Source organism: Alosa alosa, chromosome 14, assembly GCF_017589495.1.
Source record: "Alosa alosa isolate M-15738 ecotype Scorff River chromosome 14, AALO_Geno_1.1, whole genome shotgun sequence".
In the NCBI taxonomy this organism is placed as follows: Eukaryota; Metazoa; Chordata; class Actinopteri; order Clupeiformes; family Clupeidae; genus Alosa; species Alosa alosa.
Window position 1 is genome coordinate 33646653 of NC_063202.1, and position 24226 is coordinate 33670878.

The 24226-nt window shown below is 40.1% G+C and overlaps 1 protein-coding gene across 2 annotated transcripts in view; it reads left to right on the plus strand.

The window, feature by feature from the left end:
• LOC125307118 (two pore channel protein 2-like) overlaps nucleotides 1–24226 on the plus strand; it is a 278758-nt gene that overhangs the window by 156324 nt on the left and 98208 nt on the right. For both annotated transcript variants that reach the window (XM_048262913.1, XM_048262914.1), the window contains exons 18-19: nucleotides 2329–2378; nucleotides 2469–2565. In XM_048262913.1, the coding sequence (XP_048118870.1) occupies nucleotides 2329–2378; nucleotides 2469–2565 (147 nt within the window). The remainder of the gene's footprint in view (nucleotides 1–2328; nucleotides 2379–2468; nucleotides 2566–24226) is intronic.

The window sequence follows — 24226 nt, forward strand, 5'->3', positions numbered from 1 at the left end:
ATGTAAATCTGACATCAAATCAACTGAAACACTTCAAAATAAACGTTCAAATAAATCCCAGAGTTCGGTTTCGTTAAGGTTGCATTATTTACCTAATTTACATCTGCATTGGATTACTTTTTTACTGGAAGGGACCGAAATCCTATTTTTAATCTATTTCCTAATGTTTCGGGCCTACCTGTGCAAGCCCTTTTCCTCCTCTCTCAGGTTTAAAGGGTAACCGTGACTGGTGGTCTATTTTAAGCAAAGGATGAAGCAAAGGTTGGTGTGAAAAAGAAGAGGACTTTTATTTGGTCCAGTAAACAATACAAAAGTAGCCTACAAAAGTGTCAATAAACAATGCAAAAGTACAAATGGCAATAAATGGCAATAATAAAGTGTCGACGACAATAATAAAATGTCCATAAGGCTAAAGGCTCTTACATTTACAGCAGAAAGAATTCTTGGGATTGGGAAGTCTTGCGTGTTGTACGCAGTAATTTGTTGATTTTGTCAACACAGTCTTTCATTTCCTTCCTGTCCACATCCTGTCCATTTTGGGTAGGCCTAGGAGTTGTGTGACCAACTTTTAAACATTTCTCGGGGGAGAAACCCCTGAATCCCCTCTTACATAGGACATTTCATGTCTGGGCTTAACTCTCCAATGTGTTGAGCTCCTATCAACGTGGCTGCCTAGTCCTACCATGCGCAAAAGTAAATTGTAAATTATGTGCAACATATGCATACTTTGCTATTGTTTCAACCAGTCTGTTGTCCATAGCCTGTCAATAGAGTGGCACCGGAACGATTTTAAGGCTATTTCGCATAGGCTACTCAATGGTGCTATTTTACACACATTATAGCGACCCCCACTCACCGGGGTTAGGTAGAAGGTGTTAATAGACAATTGGCGTAGCCTACAGTGGACTAGGGCTGTCAAAATTGCTCAAAAATGACGTTGGAATTTTCCCTCTAAAATAAACACATGTATTCGAATATATTGGAATATCTAGGCTATTTACGCATTATGTCAGTGACGCGCATCATGTCATCTATTTTTAACTTTTTTGGAAACTTTTGAATTAACTGAAAGGAGATAAATATTTTTCGTTAGTTTTAGAAGTTTATTTTTAAGTAGCCTACAATGGCCAGTTCCGACAAAGCCGAAATTACTCCTTTTGAAACAATGAGTGATCAGGACGCGCGTTTGTATGGTTATATTGCTTGACAGGGGGGATCCCAAGCAGCTTTCAGCCATAAGGCTACTTTGAGAACATTTCCTAATTCACCCGACACTGATAATCAACATGTTGAAAACTATTTCGGCATAGCCTATAAGCAGTTTAATTAAATGTAATGTTAGTTGTAAACAAACGGACTACTTGGTGAGGCTTGGCCTCACAGATGCGCTCGTGCCTTAGATGGCAAGAAAAATCGATATAGGCCTATTAACTGACCGCCCGATTCACGTTGGCTGGGGGGGAGGGGGGCCATCAGACATGTGTGCCCAAGGGTCTATGAATTGTTAATCCGACCCTGCCCCCAACGAACGCAACTTTCCACCTCTGGGACAGCTTAAAAGAAGTCGAGAGGACTTCTAACTCACTAAGACCTATTCACAAACCTATTTTCAAAGCGATGATTTGAAATCCTATGCGGCTACAGGAGGAAGCAATTTTGCATTGTAGGCATAACTAACATGCAATAACGCCACCAACAACAACCAAAACTAGACTACTCATTGTCAACATGTAAATTAATGTTATTGTGAATCAAATTAAAATGTTCTCCTCTTTGCAAACGTAGGCATAGGCATAGTGACAGATTAATTTAATAATGTTACAAAGATACTACATCAATACGTATGTTTCATTAGGCTACTAGGCTATTTGTTTAGCCTTACTCTTGATTCATTTAGGCTAGGCCTTTTTATTCAGTTATTCATCATCTTCCGTCCTTGTGTAGCGCACCACTGTGCAGCCAAGCTTTAAGTCATACCCTAGTAGCCTAAATCGAGGTAATGTTTAATTATGCATGATGTATTTTGTTATTGAATTAGTAGGCTGGGATTCCTCTCGGCAACAATTATGTTTAAAGGTAGCTTCCTGCTTTTTCAGAAGGGGCGGCAGGCAGGCTAATGACAGAGTGATGTACAGTGGCAGAGCGACGCACAGTGACTGAAAGTGGTACTAAAGTTTCACGCAGCTTCACGGCACGTAATGCGCGACTGAAGTGGCCATTTGAAAGTAATGCCCACTGTATGATGTAGAAAATATATTTTTTATCTTGGAGCATCTCTACACTCCAGTGAAAATTTAACAGTTTTTTTTTTTTCCGGTCATGTATTAGATGCTTCAGATTTCAATATTTGCCACATACAAGCTTCCATTTTTTCACCGGTAGGTGTTGCTTCTAAACATTTTGCGGAGTAATTCAATAATGTATTCCATTATTGAGATATCTTTGTTGATAGATTTGTTCTTCCATAGGAAAGAAAAGCATGGCCTCATGTCTCTGTGGGAGATGGTTCGTCTGATCAACATGCTTATTGTTTTCCGTTTTCTAAGGATCATTTCTGACATAAAGGTAAGCCATGACACACAATCATACTCAAACAAAATATTCATTACAAGAAATTTGATAGAGGGCTTCACTAATTGAACTAATGATTGGGAGTTATCAATCCAACTGCAAAAGCCATGCTCTTCCACCCCTGATCAATTAATGTTTGTTTGCACTGACTTGAATCAATCAGGGACAACATTTTTCAACATTTGCATGGCCATATACTATCAAAATTAATTGAATAAGTCTGCCTGAAGTCCATGTCACTTTGGATAGAAGCATCTGCTAAATACCAAACTTTATGTGTTCATAAAACATGCTTCAAAAGTGGCAAATGTTTGCCCAGTGTAGCTTTAAAGCTGTTACGCTCATTTTCCACCTCTCCTCGAGTTAAACAATTGATTTTTACCTTTCTCCAGTTCATCCAGCCGTTCTGTGAGTCTGGCGATACCACTTTCAGCTCCAGCCTAGCATAGTTCATTGAATCGGATCCGTTCGATTTCAAACTTGGCAGGTGTCTTGCTACGGGCACGAGTGCAGTGCCAAGTTTGACGTTGTTTGGATAAGTAATGCAAAAGATATCTAAGTATATGGGTAAAAGAAGCACATGTTGGCTTTCTCCGGTCTACTGTAGCCACTCCCCCTCTCACACAGCACACCGCAGGACAAGAGACAGAGAGGGTAAGTGGAGTTTTGGCAGTGCTTAATCACAGAACGGATCAAGATGCAAGATGTTTGGATGATTATCATCTCTGATCTCAACAGTAAAGACTCCCTGTATGCAGTTTGCTTGCATAAAATGTTTCCGCGTATTTTGCAACAACACGCCAACAAACACGGGTATGCAGTGGCTATTTAAAATGACATAAAAATTATGTGCAATTCACTGACACTTTGAATAGCCCATGCTTCTTTGGATTTGAGACTTTGAATAAACAAATGACAATTCTGACTGCAAGGTCCCAAATTGCAAAGAGCAATAGGCTAATGGTCCCAAATTTAAGGACATTTCAGAATATCACACATCTACAGACAACAATCAGTTGCAGACAGAGCGAGATGTCACTTATGCTGCATAAAAACTGTTTTTAAATTATCTATATCATTAAGTTATTCAATAGGCAAAACATATAGCCTTAAATCAAAGTTATATAATTATAGGCTTAACGTAAAACTTCCACTAAAAGCCAAGTCCAAAATAGATGCCTGTCTCTTTTACATGCCTGGTGTTGCTACAAGTTTGGATAAATAAAGGCTGGTCTCAAATAAAGGCCTGGTCTGTTTTTTAGTTTCGGTTTGCATTTAATCTCCTAAAATCCGCTATGTCACCTGTTTAAGCCAGTTCTATGATGCAGATTGTGCACGCTAGCGTTATCATTAGATGACATTAATAAAGACCGCAGTTCCAAATTGTTTAAACTTTTTTCGATATGAACTATGCCTATGCTATGTCCGACTCCGCATCTCTCTCTGCATCTAAGATGACACCGAGGCTTGTTACTTTTGGTTTGACCTGGTGCCCCAGATTACTAAGAACAATGTCTCGCTTTAGTTTTGGTCCAACTAAAAGTACCTCTGTTTTGTCATCATTTAGTTTCAAATTTTTTTTGCTCATCCACTGATTAATGGAAGTTAGGCATGCAGTGAGGGAGCAAAGGCCATCTGGGTCCACAGAAATATACAATTGGGTATCATCTGCGTAGCTATGGAAGTTTACATTATGCTGACTTATGACGTTTCCCAACGGAAGCATATATAGGGAAAATAGCAGGGGACCAAGGCAGCTCCCCTGGGCCACACCAAAAGGCAAGTCATGTTTTTCAGACACATGATCTCCTAGACTGATATAAAAATATCTGCCAGTAATGTAGGTTTGAAACCAGTTTAGAGCATTATCAGAGAGACCCACCCACTTCGCAAGGTGGTGAATTAGGATGCTATGATCAATGGTGTCAAATGCCGCACTCAAATCCAGAAGAATAAGGATTGAGACTTTGTTTGAGTCAGTAGCCAGTCTAAGATCATTGACTATTTTTACTAGAGCCGTTTCTGTGCTGTGATTTGATCTAAAACCTGATTGGAATTTTCAAGGATACTGTTTTCGTGGAGAAAGGTATTTAACTGATTACAAACGACTTTTTCAAGTAATTTGCTCAGGAACGGCGGTTTTAAAAGCAGTTGGAAGCAGTTGGAAATATACCTGTTTCTAATGAGGTATTTATTACCTTGAGAATAAAGGGAGCTAAGCTATCATATACATTTTTGAGGAATCTAGTAGGGATTGGATCCAAAACACATGTTGAGGAGCCGGTTTGAGTTATAATTTTACCAAGCTCAGATTGAGTAATAGTGCTAAAGAACCTTAATTTTGGGGGGCTGTTTTTGGGTGTACTATCAAACATATTTCTTGTGTTACCAATAGCTTCCCTTATAGAAATGACTTTGTTGTTGAAGAAGTCTGCGAAATTCTTCGCATCTTAGAGAGGATGCCTGACTGAGTGTATCAAAAGGTGTTTGATGCAATAGCCTATCAATGGTGGAGAACAACACCCTAGAGTTTCCACTGTTTTCAGCAGAGAAGTGGTTCCTTCTCTCATTCCGAATAGCTCTATTATAATTTGATATTCTTTCTTTTAGAATGGCACGGTGAACCTGTAACTTAGTTTTTCACCATTCTCTCAGCTTTTCTACATTATCTTTTTAGATCATGAATATTTACGTTCATCCAAGGTGTCAGTTTGCTACAGGGCCTTTTTTAGTCTTTAAGGGTGCCACTCTGTCAAGCAGGGTGCCTAATTCATGATTGAGAGCCTCTACCATTTGATCAATGGAATGATGTAAAATATCTAAATTTATGGAGTCTATAAGAGCTATGAACTGCTGTTCTGCTCTAATGTCCAAGAGTCACGATTTGATTGCAATTTCGGGATGAATTTTTGGAGTATGTATTACTATATTAAAAGATACACAATAATGATTAAAAGACATATTTATATCATTTACTGATAAGTCTGTGACTTCTATCCCTCTAGAAATGACTAGATCGAGGGTGTTGCCAAGGTTGTGGGTGGGTCCTGTAACATGCTGCTTTAGCTCTAAATTGTCCAACACATTAAGGAACTTACTGGCTTTAGCATCAGTTGTCTTATTAACATGAATATTAAAGTCACCATTTACAATTATCCGATCATAGCTAGTGATGATGAGCGACATAAGTTCAGAAAACTGGTCGAGAAAGCCAGTCCATAGTTTAGGAGGGCGGTATAAGGTTAATAGAAGTACAGCTGGGTCAGCCTTCAGAGTGAGGGCAATATACTCAAAGGAAGCGAATTTGCCAAAGTTGACTCTAGTGCAGCTATATTTTTTTGAGAGAATGGAGGCAATTCCACCACCTCGTTTGCCTTGTCTAATTGAGTAGAATAAATTATAATTTGGGGGACAGGTTTCAACAAGAACAGCTTCGCTGTCTGAAGTCAGCCAGGTTTCAGCAAGAAACCAAAAATCCAACTAATTACTAATAAAATCATTGATTGCAAAGGTTTTGGTAGTAAGTGCACCTATATTTAGTAAGCCCATGTTAGCTGAAAATGCCTCTGGCTTTTGAGGAATATGCTGAGGTATGGAAAGAATATTTGTTAGGTTTCTAGTTTTAAATTTGTCTTTTGTTTTTACTATACGTTGGGTAGAAATCATCAACGAATAGAACTATAAGCATAAGTCATGCTATTGCATGAAGCAGCTTGATCTATGGTAGTAGTATTGTATGTTACCTTGCAGAAAACATTCTCAGACCCATCCACATGTATAATGCCATTCGAATCAATACCTGGGGGGCGTGAATCTGTAATATTTTCTACAGAATGTCAATGCCTCAGTGTGGACGCTATGTTGTCAGAGAGTAGCCTGGCTCCATGTTGGTTTGGGTGGAGACCATCACGCATCAGCATACTGGGCCTCTCCTAGAACAAGCCCCAGTTGTTGACATAGGGGATGCTTAGGGAAGCGCAGTAGCGTTTGAGCCAGGTGTGGAGATCGAACAGTCTGGACCATCTCTCAGCACCTTTTCTGTAGGTAGGGAGAGGCCCAGAGATGACAAAGCGTTTTTCTGTGCCCATCAGGGTGGTGATGAGAGTTTTGTAGTTTTCCTGCAGTGCTACTGACTGCTTATCTCTAGTAGTAGACCTTGGAGGGATGCTACATGATGGGGGAATGCAGAGGTCTCTAACCATGGAACTGCCGATGACCAGGGTGGAGGTTGATGAGGTCCGGGGAGGAGGGGGTCGGGGGGGGCGCCGACATTTTGAGGAGGGACCAGGATGGTTGTCTTGGGGCAGGAGGGGCTCCTCATCCTCGGTCAGAATGGCGTAGCGATTTTCCAGTCGTATAGGTTGGGCTGGGCCTGAGTGCCGTCCGGACCGTCTGCCGTGCTTGTGATGCTTGCTTCTACGCCATGGCTCAGGCTGGTGTGGAGTGGAGCTGGCCAGCAGAGCAGGCTTGGTTCTCAGCAGAGGCCGGGGAGAGGCAACAGGGACAGAAGTTGCATTAGTGCATGGCATGGTTAAAGTATTGGAGGGCAGAGTGAAATCAGGGCATCTGGCATTAGTGTGTGTAAGAGAGGTACTTACAGAGAGAATGGTGTCGAGGAACTGTTCATCCTTCTCAATCTGATGGAGGGTCGCTATTCTGGCTTCGAGTTCCACTATCTTTTCGCTGAGAAGGACGCATGAGTCGCAGCCTGGTGCACAGCTGAGGGGAGGCATTGTGTCGCGGCGACGGCTTGTCGGTGTCAGCTTTCTTTTAAACGTTTGTTTGCTAGTTTGCTAGTTGGTTAGCAACAACGATATCGTGCAGTTCCTTGATAACTCGAACACAGGTAGCGGGTGAGTAATCTGAGAAAATCTCACTTTTATATTGAGTCACTAGTTTTGAGAGACGTTAGAAGGATTTTGATGCTTTCTTCTTCCAGATAGCGTTTCCTTGGCCCGGTATTATTTGCAGCCCTTGATGCTGGCTTAACGTTTCACGTTAACGTTTGACAGAAAAGTTTGGCGATCAAGGTTATAGAGTCCGATAATCCAAAGCCTCAAGCAACAACAGTTTATACAACAGTTTGTTCAGTAGCCAGTAAATCCATTTTGTACTATCAAAAGCAACCTTAACCTGTTGAGGAGTGAGAGTGAATTATTTTCCTGGCTCCTTCTAGAATTCTACGCGAACATTCTATAGTTTCAGTGTTCTTAAAATTATTTAATGGCAGAAAAGTCCCTGAGGGTAATTGTTGCGTCATGTTATAGAACCTTTTTCGAAAATGATCTAATCACATATTTGTGATCGTACTCCCAGTGGCCCTGCTGCATCTGATCACATATTGTTGTGATCGTACTCCTCAACAACTTTCGTTGGCCTTTCGAATGTCTTACTTTCACTTTCATGTCATTCACTTAAACTTTCCTACTTGCTAGATTTGACCAATCAATCTAGCAAGTAGGAAAGTATTGCTCTGCCATGGGATGGTATGGACTTACGAACTGAAATAGCAAGGAGAACATAGCCTACGCACAAGTAGTTTGAGTAGAACTACTGATCTTCATTATCTCCCTGCTTGTTGACATCTTTTTAACATCTTATTGTTCTTCTTAAGTTTTTTAAGTGTGCTTGCAAAGCAGCACACTAATTGTTCTTCTTAAGTTTTCTTATTATTATTATTCCTGTAAGCCCGATTTTGGGCCAGCTCCTGCTCCTAGACCTTTTGAGATATCACCACCGATCCAACTCTGGGACGTCCGGCCGGAATCGGTGTAGTGTGGAAATTGAAAATGACGTCACTGACCCTCGTCATTCTTCCGCCATATTGGATTGAATAGGAAGCTAAACTAAAGTTTCACAGGTCACAAATTTGGTCAGAACTTCACGAAACTTGACGTACATGATCCTTGGACCAAGCCTCACAAAAGTTACAGAAAAGATTTTTGATTTTCAGAAGCGTTTGCCCGTCACAGCCAAACGAAATCGGCGGCGAAGCTCCGAAACAGGAAGTCGTCCATATCACAGTAACACTGTCACATATCGATACCAAATTTTGTATATGAACTGGGGACTCCAGTGTGAGGGTGCATAAGCTAAAAAAAAAAAGAAATATTCCAAAAGTTTCCATCATTTGGCAAACCACCCACAGGTATTTGGTAACCCTCACCATTCACCTTTGCACCATTCACCTTCTATCACAATGCCTTCCAAGTATGCTCAATGTCTCCGGGCAACCTTGCCCAATCGTGAAATCCTTGCTCTGCCATGTTTTCACATTGACGGTATTCAAATTAAATTTTTCATTATTGTTAAATATCATGATGGGAGAGTATTATTAAAAATGTTACAAGTATGCAAATGCATATGTTTACGGGCATTTAGGTTTTACTGTGTTGTTTTGTTGTAAAGACATGCAAGGCATTCTGGGCCGTAATGAACAGTGGTCGGCAGCACTCCATAGGCTACGTATTAATATGAATAGGTGTTTCTGTAAACCTAGGGACAATAAACAGCTATCTCTGTTACAAAAACGAGCTGGTAATCACTCATTTAAGAGGGAACTATGATAAAAAGATTGTTTTCCTAAAAGCATGGAGTTGACGAAAGAATAAACAAGCAATGTCACGTTAATGTTAAATAGCCTAGAACGACATCTGAACGCTAGGTGGCAACGTTGTATTACATTTCACTAGTGTAGCCTACTTGAAATACGGTGTGAGATTCACAAGTAAGGAAGGTGCAAATATTATGTAATTTATCATGGGAAATTATTGGAAATGTTATTTCTTGTTTATTCTAATTGCAAACCACACACATCCATTCGGAATCACACGCACACATTTAATACTGAAAGACTATCATTTCGTTTATTTGATGTTGCCTAGCAACACAGCCTTCAGAGCAAAGATTCTAGAACAGGGCTTCAGAGAGACACGTTTTGAGTTTGTGGCCAAGAACCTAAAATATCGGTTTCCATGTGCTGGATGGTGTGATGGTGTGAGGGTGTGAATCTCTCATGTAAAAGACAATACGATTCGCATCTAGATACATGGGCACGATTCGATAAAAGAAAAGATACATGTTTATAAAAAACAATTCAGTACGATTCGATGCGATGCGATTCGATGCAATTCGATGCAGTTCAAGAATGGAAAGCATTCTGAAAGATTTTTTATAATTTGCTCAAGGTGCACATTCATTTTATATGATCAATTATCATGGTCATGGTTGTCAATTAGGCAACAAAATGTGTGAATATGATTATCTAAACTGAGGTTTGTTTCATATACTGTATTGAAATGAAAAAAGAATAGTCTACATTTCAGTCAAGCACAGCAGCCAAATACAACATAAAAATACATTTTTATAGACTTTACAGATTTTATAGAGTTATATCTGATTGTTTTCATGGAGCTGTAGCCTTGTTGAGGTAAGACAATACCGAAATAAAATAAAACAGTGGACTCAACAAGACACTCTTGGCCTTTTCTCATATAGGCCTACAAATCAATGAACTCTCTGGGCTTATTTTGTTCCAACAGTAGACCTGATGCAGAAACCTAAAATGCCACAAGTCTGAGTGAATATGAACAAAATCATTGGCTAATAATTTATGCATAGTTTTAGCAGCAAGGGCCAAATTATTATTTAACATTAAGGAAATCCCTTCATCAAAGGTAAGGCTACTCTACAGACTATCGTTAATGCTATAAGTGCTTAATTTTGCGCTGGATTTCGAAAAACAAAAGCCGACGAGTGCAAGTTGTCACATGGTTAAGTTGCAATAGATGTATGGGTAATGAGGTCATTTGACAACTTTGGGCAATGAATGTAACCAAAAACGAACTGCATTACCCACAATTCCGTGCCAAGTGGGATGAACGCGCTGCTTGGAACGTAAATGAGTCTGAGCGAGCAGAAAAGGTTGTGCACCGATTCATAACAAGTAAATCGATATAACGACCGGTTCATTTCAGTTTTTTTCCGATACGGGGCTTCACGTATCGATGTAGCTGTATCTTACACGTTAAAAATGGATACCGATACGTATCGGTTAATCTTTACACCCCTAGTGTGAGTCCTTTATGAAAGTAAGTGTTTTATACAGTTAACGTTACAGACATAATGAGTCATGTTGAATGGGGGGTTTTTCCTGCCATTAATAAAATTAAAATGAAAACAGTGAAATTAAAATGAAAAACTTGTTTTGCCATTTAATTTTCAAAGTGTCAGTGCAATTATCCTGCCAAATTTAAAAATAAAATGAAATATATACATTTGCCTTTTAATTTTCCTGATAAACACGATACATTTGTGACAAAAATAAAAATAAATTGAAAACGTCTATTTGTCATTTCATTACCATCCTGGTATATTACTGCCAAAAATGAAAATGAAAATGTTAGTTGGAAAATGAAAATGCAAACTTCACTTTGACCTTGTCCTTTTCCTGACAATGCACACAATGTATGCCAAAATGATAAATGAAATGAAAACTGACACTTACTTGCGATTTATTTTCCATTTCTCAATTTTCATTTTCATTTTCAAGTTCACAACATGCAAATGAGCTGCATTGTTAATGAGATGTATGTGGGTGGTGCTCTGGTGACGACAAATTAAATGCGCCTACCATGATCTACGACAGTACGGCGTAGAATGCAGGAGCTTGGATTTAGGTACTGTCCTCTCCGACGAATTGAGCAGGCTCGCGATTTTTGTTGCTGTCATTCCTAACTGCACATAGGCTGTTATCGTCTCGGCAGGGATATCCTGCCTGGGCCGGCCTCGTGTGATACAAGGGGACTCTAGGGCCGCTACAGCCTCGTCTTGGACCGATCTGGCTGCCATCTTGCCGTCAACCAAGCTAAATCATGATCATGGTAGTGTGATGTGTGTGTGATGGTAGTGTGCCCATTTAGACGTTCACTGGCTAACACCTACAGGTGCATGAGATGAGGATTAATGAGTCCGTAACATCCGTTTTGATAAACCAGGAAATGCTCCCGGGAGTTGCACGTTGCCGTCGCTGGTCGGAGTAAGACATAAGCCGGGGAGGGCACGCTATTTGAGAACTTTACATTGGGCATTAGGAGTTCCTGGCTCGTTTCACTGTGCCGGTGCGAGACCCGTAGCCTACATGCAAACTATTTTTTTCTTGCTATTGGGAGTAACAAGGGATGATCAGTTAACGTGGGTCCTCTTCCATTCCAATTTCCTTCTGGAAACGGTGGTATTGTACGGCGGTCACAGCCAAGATCTACAAACGATCATCATTCATAGTCTGACCACTGTTTTCCTCTGTTTGTTTCTTTTGTTTGTTTTTGGTTTATGTACTAAGGTAGCTGAAGCCACGTGTCTCGTGTTGTTTGTTCATGTCTGTTCTCCTGTGTTGGCTCCTTGTTGGGCCTACCCCCTTGTCCTTGTCTTGTGGGCCTAACCCAGGGATAGCTCTATTGTGAAGGTATATCTGGCAGTATTCCCTTAAAAGCTTGCGGTGTAAACACTCTCTTAATGGTTGAGTTTCGATACAAAGTTTGTTCCTTGTGTGATTTCTCTTGATATCAACAGTGTGATTTAACTTGGGCGTTTTGCAGCTTGCAGTGCTACACTAGCGTGTGCATGAGTATATTAGTAATCACGTATGGCTGAAGATTTGTCAGTGGTATCTTAGCAGTACGACTAATTACTTGGGTTGTTGTCCCTCGTCATGATGTACTGTATGTTGAAGTCTATATCTTGTTACCCCTGCCAAGTACAAGCAAAGAGACGAGACTAAATAAACTATTGACTGTTTGTAACTGCCTCTGGTTCTATCCATTTATTTGGTAACCTGTAATACAAAAAATACAGGGTAGTTATAGAAGCTAACGTACTACCACAGTAGGCGCATTTAATTTGTCGTCACCAGAGCACCACCCACATACATCTCATTAACAATGCAGCTCATTTGCATGTTGTGAACTTGAAAATGAAAATGGAAAATAAATCGCAAGCAGGTGTCAGTTTTCATTTCATTTATCATTTTGGCATACATTGTGCGCATTGTCAGGAAAAGGCAAGGTCAAAGTGAAGTTTGCATTTTCATTTTCCAACTAACATTTTCATTTTCATTTTTGGCAGTAATATACCAGGATGGTAATGAAATGACAAATAGACGTTTTCAATTTATTTTTTATTTTTGTCACAAATGTATCGTGTTTATCAGGAAAAATAAAAGCCAAATGTATATATTTCATTTTATTTTTAATTTTGGCAGGACACTTTGAAAATTAAATGGCAAAACGAGTTTTTCATTTTAATTTCACTGTTTTCATTTTAATTTTATTAATGGCAGGAAAAAAAACCCATAATGTTGTAGTGGTCAACATAAATGTGCCCCTTCTGTTATTTGAATGCTAAGCGGAGAAGCATGCTAAGCAGAGATTTAGTATCATTAATTTCTTGTGTGGCTAGCTATAGGGAGGAGTTAATTGGGATTTATGTTGTTTAGCGTAATGCCATGGTCATTTGATATGAGATGCTTGCACTACAGAACAGTAATTCACGAAGCACTTTAGATCTAAAAGTAGCACCTACGTCTGTGACAGCTTAAAAGAAGTGGCAAGGACTCCTAACGCGATGTTTTGAAATGCGTCTACTATTGTCTACAGGAGCTTCCAATCGCGAGGGAACTTGCATTGTAGGCATAACTAAGGGATGCAATAACACCACCAACAACCAAAACTAGCCTACTCATTGTCAACATGTACATGAAATGTAATGTTTCATGTGAATCAAATTAAAATGTTTTCTTTGCAAACGTAGGCATAGGCGTATGGTGACAGATTAATTTAATAATGCTGCTGTGTGAATCACGGTAAACGTGAATGAAGTGGCCACTTCTTAATGGGACCCACTGTATGGAAGTGGGCTAAGTAAAATAGAGATGTTTTAAATAAGATAAGGTTAATCAGAATTCTACGATATGCCCGCTTGACAACGGCAGAGATAGAACTGGCCTTTGGCCATAGCAACCATCCATTTAGAACGACTGGCCTTCATAGCAACCAAAGATCTGAGCTGTGTTGCAATGTGAGGCAAAGTATAGAAAGTTGGTGAAACATACAGAGACAGGTCAAGAAATATAGTGCAATGTAGACAGTAGTATACAGTTGATTTACAGACGGTGGTTTAGAGTAATATGAAGTATTCCTTTATTCTGAGATAGGCTACATCAATAGGCTCTCAAAACAACCCCAGGCTCACAAAACAATCCCAAACAGACATAAGGTCTTTTATAGAGCAAATCTATATTGATTATTTGTCAAATAAACCAGACATACTTTGTGGGATGGAATATATAACATTCACACTCATAGCTCATATTTTTTTTAAAATAAATCAGTGAAAAAGTATCCTGACAAACAAGCAGCTTTTTAATGCCTTGGTCATATTTCATTATTTCAATTCCTCTCTAGGTTACCTGACAGCCCAGTTTGAGAGGCGTGACATTAGACGCGTGACATTATTTATTTTTTATTACACTGCTGTCATTTTATTTTATTGATTTGATTTCAGTCATAGAAGCTAAATTTGAAGGCAGGCCAAAGGTAAAATCCAACGAATCGCATTCAACCCGCAAGCCAATAGTTGAATAGCCCTCTCCTAGAGCTTTTGAGATATAGCCACTGCTCCAACATTGAAAGGCACTGTTACAATGCCTAGATCAAGCCAGGTTCAGCATAGCGTATGCCACTGTCCGCTCACGTTGCTGACCGGACCAGGGCAAGCACACTTTCGCAGTTCCCGCCGGAAATGCAGTCTAGTTTATTCCTGTAATCCCAATTTTTGGTCAGCTCCTGTGGCCGGTTGCACAAAGCACCTTAAGTTTTTTCCCTTAAGTATGACCCTTAACACTTAATTTCTCCTCAGGTAAGGGATTTACTTAAGGGTGTTGCCTAGAATACCTTAAAATGTTTCCTTAGTTAAGGAGAAACATCAAGGATTTACTGCACTGAAAGGGATTTTCCGGCATGAAAATTCTATAGTTTCCACGGAGATTGTTCAACAGCTGTAGCTGTAACTGCCTTTACCGCGATGTCGTTTGTTAACCCACCAGACACAGTGCTTATATCTTATCATTCATCTTACCTTAATAATATTAGCGGAAATTATCCAGGTAGCAAGTAAAACATGTTAGATACATGAACTGAACAATACTAGTTGGCAAGTTAGAAATGATCCTGACTGTCATCAGTGCACCAACGTTTTGCCTAGCGAACCGAACCGAAGCTCATAGGCTAACAAGACATCCACATGAATTGTTAACGTTAGCCTACGTAAACCAAACAATAACAATACGGCATGTTTCTGATAGGCCTATCTATTTGACAGAGGAAGCATATTTTTATGTTGTTTTGAATGGTCAAAAGTAGTTAATAAACTTCATTTATCAGCATTAATTCAGTTAATAATATGGTTGAGGTAGAGTCAGATGTCCCTTAGGATTTTCCCCTTAGTTAGACTACTAAGGTCTTTTGTGCAACAGTTTAAGGGATTTCTTACAAGATAAGGACAAACCTTTAAATATTAAGGGAAAATGTTAAGGAACCCTTAAGGAGAAAACTTAAGGGTGTTTGTGCAACCGTTTTTATTTTAAGGGACCCTTAAATCAGATTTTAAGGGAAAAACTTAACTTAAGGTGCTTTGTGCAACCGGCCACTGCTCCTAGACCTTTTGAGATATCGCCACCGGTCCAACTCTGGAACGTCCGGCCGGAACCGGTGTAGTGTGGAAATTGAAAATATTGTCACTGACCCTTGTCATTCTTCCGCCATATTGGATTGAATAGAAAGCGAAACTAAAGTTTCACAGGTCACAAATTTGGTCGAACTTCCAATTTAAACTTGACGTACATGATCCTTGGACCAAGCCTCACAAAAGTTAAGGAAAGGATTTTTGATTTTCAGAAGCGTTTGCCCGTCACAGCCAAACAAAATCGGTGGCGAGCTCCGAAACAGGAAGTTGTCCATATCTCAGGAACACTGTCACATATCGATACCAAATTTTGTATATGAACTCGGGACTCCAATGTGAGGAAAAAAAAGAAAACATTCCAAAAGTTTCCAGCATTTGGCAAACCACCCACAGGTATTTGGTAACTATCACCTTTCACCTTAGCAGTTGTACTTCTATCACAATGCCTTCCAAGTATGCACAATGTCTCTGGCCAGCCTTGCCCAATCATCAAATCCTTGCTCAGCCATGGGATAGTATGGACTTACGAACTGAAATGGCAAGGAGAACATTAGCTATTTATTGCTGACGTAGTCCAGTTATTTTCACATTGACGGTATTCAAATAAAATTTTTAATTATTGTTAAATATCATGATGGGAGACAGGCCCGGGGTGGGTAATCGGGAGAATTCCCGGTGGGCCGCTTCACTTTTGGGCCGGTCGAGGAAAAAAATATTGACATCACGTTAGTCTAACTTCTCTTAAAGTAGGCTACACGTTCCGCATTCTGTGCATGGCCCCGTTGCCTCTGCATGGGTTGTAGCCTACCGTGTGAGGGAGTTCTCCCCTCCCAAAAAGAGTTGGTTGGGTCCATATAGCCCGTCTTTTTCAAAAAGTTTTCTCAGATACGGATAGCCGGGCCGGCCCTACAGTAGCCATAAGCGTCAGGAAGGATGGATGGTAGAAAGAGGCCAGGAGGGACTGAAACGGCCAGGTAGATGCTGCTTAATGTGCCAAGCTTCTAGATTAGGCCTACAGACAAAAGTGGCAACTGGTAAAGAGAGATAGCCTATAGGCAATGATTATTAGCAGTTATTGGGCTAATATTGGACGTTTGTAGCGTTGTCAAGCTATTTGCAAGCAACATATTAAATTACTTTAATTACTACAAATATTAGCCTTTTGTATCCGATTCATAGACTTTGCAGTATGCAAATATTAATAACAAAACTTTGATCTGTGTAGGCCTATCCGGTAAAAATTGTAGCCTCTGAGCAGCAGATCAACCTGTCGACCACTTTAATGTAAGAAAGAGCAAAATATTTATGCTACATGATGAACCTATATGCCTTGTTTGCTTAGAAGAGGGTGTAGTAAATGAGGTGGACTAAATCACCAAACAACAATATAGCCTACCCATGCAAAAAACATGTAGCCTAAACATTAGTTCAATATGCCTCTTTGTGGAAGCGTGGGATAGGCTACATTTCAAAGGCTCTCTTTCATTCTGTCTTTCTTTCTTTCTGTTAACTTGTGGAATAGTGGAATATTTTTTGTTAACTTCTGAGTTGAAGTGAATTATTATATAACCTTTACACATTTGTTGAACCATGGTACTAATAAAAACTACAGGATAGTAAGAGCTGAAATGTTGCTTCATTTATCCAATTTCCACCACTATGGAAAATGTGGGCCGGTCTTGGGCCTGAAACTCCCGAGCTGAAAAGTGGCCCCACTCCGGCCCTGATGGGAGAGTATTATTAAAAATGTTACAAGTATGCAAATTCATATGTTTACGGGCATTTAGGTTTTACTGTGTTGTTTTGTTGTAAAGACATGCAAGGCATTCTGGGCCATGTAATGAACAGTGGTTGGCAGCACTCCATACGTATTAATATGAATAGGTGTTTCTGTAAACTTAGGGACAATAAACAGCTATCTCTGTTACAAAAACAAGCTGGTAATCGCTCATTGAAGAGGAAACTATGATAAAAAGATTATTTTCCTAATAGCATGGAGTTGACGAAAGAATAAGCAGGAAATGTCACGTTAATGTTAAATACATCTGAACGCTAGGTGGCAACGTTGTATTACATTTCACTAAATACGGTGGAATTAGTGTGAGCTTCACAATTAAGGAAGGTGCAAATATTATGTAATTTATCATGGGAAATTATTGGAAATGTTATTTCTTGTTTATTAGTGGGTTTGATCCAGCAAGACCACAGCTTCACTGTCATCACTCACATACATCATACATACAATACTCTGCTTGCAATAGTAAGTCCCTGCCCCCACATACACAGCACATTATTTCATCAGGAAGCTTCTCCAACACACATCCCCAACATACTTACAGCACACTGCCCACACACACACAGTCACTGCTCCACTCCCCTCCCGCCCACACACACATCTTCACTGTCATCACTCACATACATCATACATACAGTACTCTGCTTGCAATAGTAAGGCTATAACAAATAGGCTGACACCAGACATAATTTCACTGCATTTCTTACTTCCAGTAACTATATGCATGTGACAATAAACTTCATTGTATCCTTGCTTGCGAAGCAGGTCCTATTGTTCTTCTAAAGTTTACTTATATCTTCTTTTTCACCCACTTTTTGTACTAACTACTGCTCCTAGACCGTTTATCCGAGCTATCGACGCGGTTCAAACTCCAAAAATTCAGGCCCGAACCGGTGTAGGGAGCTTGTTACTTTCGTGTCGCTGGCCCTTGTCGTTTTCGCGTTATTCCCGTTTTTCTGCGTTTTTCGACCCCATTGAAATGAATGGCGGAATGTTCAGGATTCTAATTCTGATTGTGACATCACAGCTCTAATTGTTTATGCTTGCACCTGGCAGAGTTCTAAGCCATCTGGCACTGTCTAATGGGCTGGGCTGGGCTGTCTGTGTAAATGAAGGTGTGTGCATGTAACTTTTGACCCGTATGTCCGATTTTCATAAATGAGGTACCGTTGGAATCCTTGAATGAAGCCCAGTTCAATGCCTTGCCAACACCAAGTGTAAAGGTCATGTAAAAATACTTGACCAGCACCAAGTGTAAAGGCCACTTTAAAAACTTTTTTTAAAGTGAATCCATGTTCATACAGGTCATTTAAAAAATAAAAAAAACTTTTTCCCAGTCCATTCAGCCCAGTTCAATGCCCAGCTAGCTCGATTCAAACTTAGTCATGTACAGTGGGCATCGCTTTCAAATGACCACTTGCGTGAAGCTGCGTGAAGCTTTAGTACCACTTTCAGCCACTGTGCGTCGATCTACCACTGTACATCGCTCTGCCTGCGGTCCCTTCTGAAAAAGCAGGATCTACCATTAAACATACAGTGGGTCCCAGTTAAAAATTGACACTTCATTCACGATCATGGTGATTCACGCAGCTGGGTGAAATGTAAGTACAACTGCAGCTGCTTGGGGGCATAGTCCGCTGTGGCGTTCCACGGTCGAACCAGACGGCGCATTCGACAGCAAGGGCTGTGATTGGCCGAGTTTTCAGTGCGTTTCTCTGTGTTTTTAGCAGCCCCTGCAACATGCTAGTCCACTGTAGCCTAAGCTTTGTACATAATGTTAAACATAGTTTTGGATTCAGTGGCAAGATTTCTTGATTGTACAGTGCCTGTCTCTCAGTAATGTTTTAAAATGAGAGCTTCATCAGCTGGCAGTAGGCTACTTTGTAGTCATGAGAAGTTCGCTTGCTAACAGAACATAAATATGCTGCCCAGAAACCTTAGTTCTGATTTTTTTTACTACACTAACGAGGTTGAAATATAGACTTTGCCTACAGCATCTCCTTAACAGTAATGTTAACAAAATGACAGCATTCATATGACAAAGAAACAAAGAAAATTCGGTCACTCAAGACTGTGCCACAGCAACCAGTGTAGGCTACAGTCCTACCCAATAGGCCTACTGGAAGCAGATGGCGTTGTCTGGCCGGTCGAGTGGGTTAATGCACGTATTTCCAGAACAGGTCTGCAACTTTCAGGCAGTTCTGAGTTCGAATCTAGGCAGGAGCAGAGCCATATAAAGGCCTAGGCCTATTGTTATCATTTTTTGCAAGGTGTTGCTCCTGGCAATACTTGTTTATAAGACGTTTGGTGATTAATTGATAGCTGTTTTTGGGACACGTTAAGCGTTCTTTATAATGGCTTATACGGGGAGTAAAAGCGACTGTTCTGGCGCTGTTACAACTGTAGGCTACAATGATTGCAATACAAAAATATGCGCGTGTTAGTTTAGTTAGTTTTGTGATGTTTTGCACTTTTGCCTCATGTGTTTTCAGGTTTGAGGGTTTTTTTGGCAAGATTGACCTTGGTTAGACTCTGCATATTATTTGTTATTTCTCCGTATGGAAAATAAAGTCAATTTTCGACACACGTCTGTTATTAGTTCAATAACAAGTATTGCTTGTTAAAACATGTGACTAGTGAAACTCAAATGATTTTAGCCAAAAGCCAAAAAATGTTGGCCTCACAGCGAACTCAACCCTCTTGTTGCTTGCAGTTTGTTCAATAAAGCGATGCAGATTACATTATTTATTTCTGATTAATGGCGTCTTTTGATGTCTTTTGCAACATCTGCTTGTTAGGCTGGGCTACTGTCCTGTACAGGTAAATGTTCAACAATTGCTGGTGTAGGCCTACAGGCTATAATCAATTAGGGACTGTTCATTATTTATTTAAGGGGCTACCGGAGGAGTTTTGGGAGCGTTAGTCAAAAAAGACGTGACCCTCCCTCGCCAGCAAGAAATTTTTCTATGACCCTCCAAAGTGATTGAGAAAAAACGCATGACCCTCCCCAGTCCCAACAATTTAGGCTATTGATGCCTTCTGTAGGCTACTGGGTCAATTTGGGAGCTTGCATGCTACGACTCCTTCCCTTTTGGCCAGTTTGCAGGTAGCATAGCGTCTTTTCAATTCATAGAAGGGAGAGCCCAGTCTTTCGTGTGACATTGAGGTCATAAAAAGTTTTTAATAGCCTGTTCAACGAAAAGCCGTTCACCCGATGCCAGTCACTGATCATAATTTCAAATTTCGGAAAGCTTCGTTTTCAGTCATCTTTTTTAAGTGTTAAGTGCAGTAGGCCCCTATCTGCCCCCTTTGGAATTATATCTAGAGCCTATTATAAGGTCCAGTGCGTTATGTCCTGGGATTCGGACGTGCTCAAAAAGAAAAGAAAAAACACTTGTTGCTTTGATATCTTTTTCGTTGTCGTTTGAACGTCGGCAAGCAGGCATGTTGCGGTTGCAATTTAAGTGACATTTCTACAGTAGGCCTACAACATGCAACATGCTTGTTAGGCTGGGCTACTGTCAATGTACTTGTACAGGTAAATGTTCAACAATTGCTGGTGTACAGGCTATAATCAATTAGCTAAATCATTTGTCTAGCTGTTTAAAAAAATCGTGCTACATTCAAACGCAAAAGGTGCTTTGATATCTTATTCGTTTGAACGTCGGCAAGCAGGCATGCTGCGGTTGCAATGAATGGGGATAATTGGTTTTATCTGCGGATTTATTTTTTGCATTATTTTGAATATGACTCGCTCCAGTCTCAACAGCACTCAACAGCACAGCTACTTTTTCCACACGCATCTAAGTTCTAACACACATATCCCCTCTGCTTTCTCTCTCTCCATCCCTGCACACGGTGCTTTCTTAAGCTGCACCATCTTACAACAATTGCATCTACATTTTCATATTAGAATGTTTTGTCAAGTGTAAGCTTAAACTGCCATGATCAATTTAAGTTCCCTTGCCCCCGCTGAAAGTCTCATGCGCTTATCGTTACACTATCAAATCCAATCAAAAGTAAGTATCAAAAGTATCAAAAGTAACCATGACAAATAGGGTATAAGATATATAAACTCACGCTATTGTATTATCATATATGTTTGGTAATGGCTCAGCTTTCTCTGATTGTTCTACTGACTTGGAAACTGCATCATAGAAGCAGTAAGTCAGATCGCATCAAAAATAGTAGTGGCAGAACTCCAAAGTGACACCTTGTGGTTGTTTGTGTCAACTGCAGTTTGTGCCATTTCTGCTGAGAAAATGGGGTGCGTGATTCCTGAAGGAACCCGTCCAAACTTAACTGGGACCCACTGTAATTGTTGCCGAGAGTAATCCCAGCCTACGAATTCAATAACAAAATAATATAATAAAATAATAAAGCATAATTAAACATTACCTCGATTTAGGCTACTTGGGTATGGCTTAAGGCTTGACTACACGGTGGTAACGAAAATCGAAATCGAAATTTGCTGTCTACATTATTGTCAGTGTTGGGGTTAACGCAACAAGCAAATCAAAACAGTGGTGTGATAATTGAGCCAGTAGAGAAATAACTGTTCAGAATTAATCTGTAGCATTGGGTAGGCTTCTGCAGAAAACAATGTTGTTGCCGATTTAATACTATCTGGTGACGTTTTTAACAGGCTACGCAATAGAGGCTTAGACAACTATGACCCACGTTTTGGTTTCATAAATTAATTTGCCCTACTTCTTGACTGCAATGTAGTCAATTGACTGCTTGACATGTCATTTTTATTTTTCTGTACAATAAACAAATACATCTGCTTTATGCCACAGAATTACATTCATATTTGGAACTTACATAGTCCAATGCATCATTCCACTACGTTAGTGTTTCCCAAAACCATAGTAGCAACGAATGTTCGCAACCACTATCGTAAAGTTGTGTAGTTACAACTACACCTCTCGACCTGTGGTAGAATGCTAGAAGCATAGTTCCAGGGATCTTCAGGGATGTCAAAGACGTCACTGACGCTAGTTATTTGTTTGCAAATTAATAATTATAAATATATTTAGGTTTCTAATTGATATTTACACTTCTAACCACCATACATCCATATTTTAAAATGCCCAAGGCAGAAAATACATCAATTAAAAGTCAATTTGCAGCCATGTGCACGTAAGTAAAAGTCACACACTTGCAGATAATAATAAGGTGGTGCGCACTTTTTGACGAGTCAGCTGAGAATATGTAGCCTTTGATTTTCATGGGGGGGGGGGGTATGTGCAGGTGCCCGTTCATGTGCTACTAAATGTCATTAACCACCTTAGTCCAGACTACTGAAGTTTGGAAACTATCATGGTCCAAACTTACAGTACTATGTAAGTACGACAGTTTTGGGAAACAGTCGTAACTTACATGTTAGTTAGTTGAGCGATGCATCTTGTTAGTAAAAGCTAACCTCCGTGGTTATGCGGAAGCGCCCCCAGATCAGCTTGTAGGCCATTAGCAATCTGTTTATTTTATTTTATGAAGCCTACACAGTATATCACATGCCACATTCTCACTTTCAATAGACAGGTGCAATAGCCATTGGTCAAGTATTGAGTATAAATCAATTAAGATAGTACCCTATACAAAAAGTACTTCATACTATCATAAAAATTCATTAAAGCGAATAGCATTTTGCAACTTGACAAAACACTGGATTAAATATCGTAGGCACAGGAGAAAACTTGTACATCCATTGGCCCGTGGGAGATCACATGCCAGTTGCCTCTCCCTTCAGTATGATTTGTTAGGCTGTGAGCTTGTTTTAGCCAAAAAAAAAAACTATTGCAGATATCAATCGTCTTTGTTCATGGGTTTGGCCTCACAGCAGAGGCTTAGACAACTATGACCCACGTTTTGGTTTCATAATTTGCACTACTTATTGACTGCAATGTAGTCAATTGACTGCTTGACAGGTTATTTTTATTTTTCTGTACAATACACAAATACATCTGCTTTATGCATAGAATTATGCACTTGGATAGCCTATAGAGCGGGCACATTTTGGAGAGAGCATACGCAAGAATCTGTAGGCTATTTGTGGCTGGTTACCAGCAAACAATGTTTAATGCATTAACTCAAGACGTCAAACATTTTCTAAACAATACAGAAAGGATGCAGCAGGCAGCAAATGTAGAAGAGTCATTTCCAGTGGAAGAACAAAATGCTGAATGAAGCCCAAATTTATGAAGGCATATCTGGCAAGTTGTTATTTTTTGAAGACGTAAATGGTTGGGCTATAGGCCTAGTTTGCAAGAAGACATAAAGCGTGAGCATGCCACACTATCCACAGCTGTGGTAGCGGGGGGGTAGGAGGATTACTGTTAGCATGGGATTTATATAAAATTCTTCAACAGAAGGCCTGCCTTGAATGCAGGCTTGTGGTTTGCTCAGCCTACAGTAAGTAGGTCTAGGGAGTTAGGAGTCCTCTAGACTTCTTTTCAGCTATCTCAGAGGTGGAAAGTTGCGTTAGTTGGGGGTAGGGCCGGGTTAACAATTCATAGACCCTTGGGAACAAATGTCTAGTGGCCCCCCCCTGCCCCCCAGCCAACGTGAATCAGGCGGTCATTAATAGGCCTATCGTGAAGATTTGTATTGCCATTTAAGGCACGAGCGCATCTGAGGCCAAGCCTCACCAAGTAGCCCGTTTGTTTACAACTAACATTACATTTAATTAAACTGCTTATAGGCTATGCCGAAATAGTTTCAACATTTTGAATATCAGTGTCAGGTGAATTAGGAAATGCCTTATGGCTGAAAGCTGCTTGGGATCCCCCCTGTCAAGCAATAACCATACAAAAAGTTAAAACAGATGACATGATGCATCACTGACATGTCATAAATAATATAGCCTAGATATTCCAATATATTGAATACATGTGTTTATTTTAGAGGGGATATTCAAACGTCATTTTTGAGCAATTTTGACAGCCCTAGTCCACTGTAGGCTACGCCAATAGTCTATTAACACCTTTCACTAACCCCGGTGAGTGGGGGTCGCTATAATGCGTGTGAAATAGCACCATTGAGTAGCCTATGCGAAATAGCCTTAAAATCGTTCCGGTGTTGTGTGCCTTCTGGTTTCTCCACCTACTGGTTTCCTTGCGT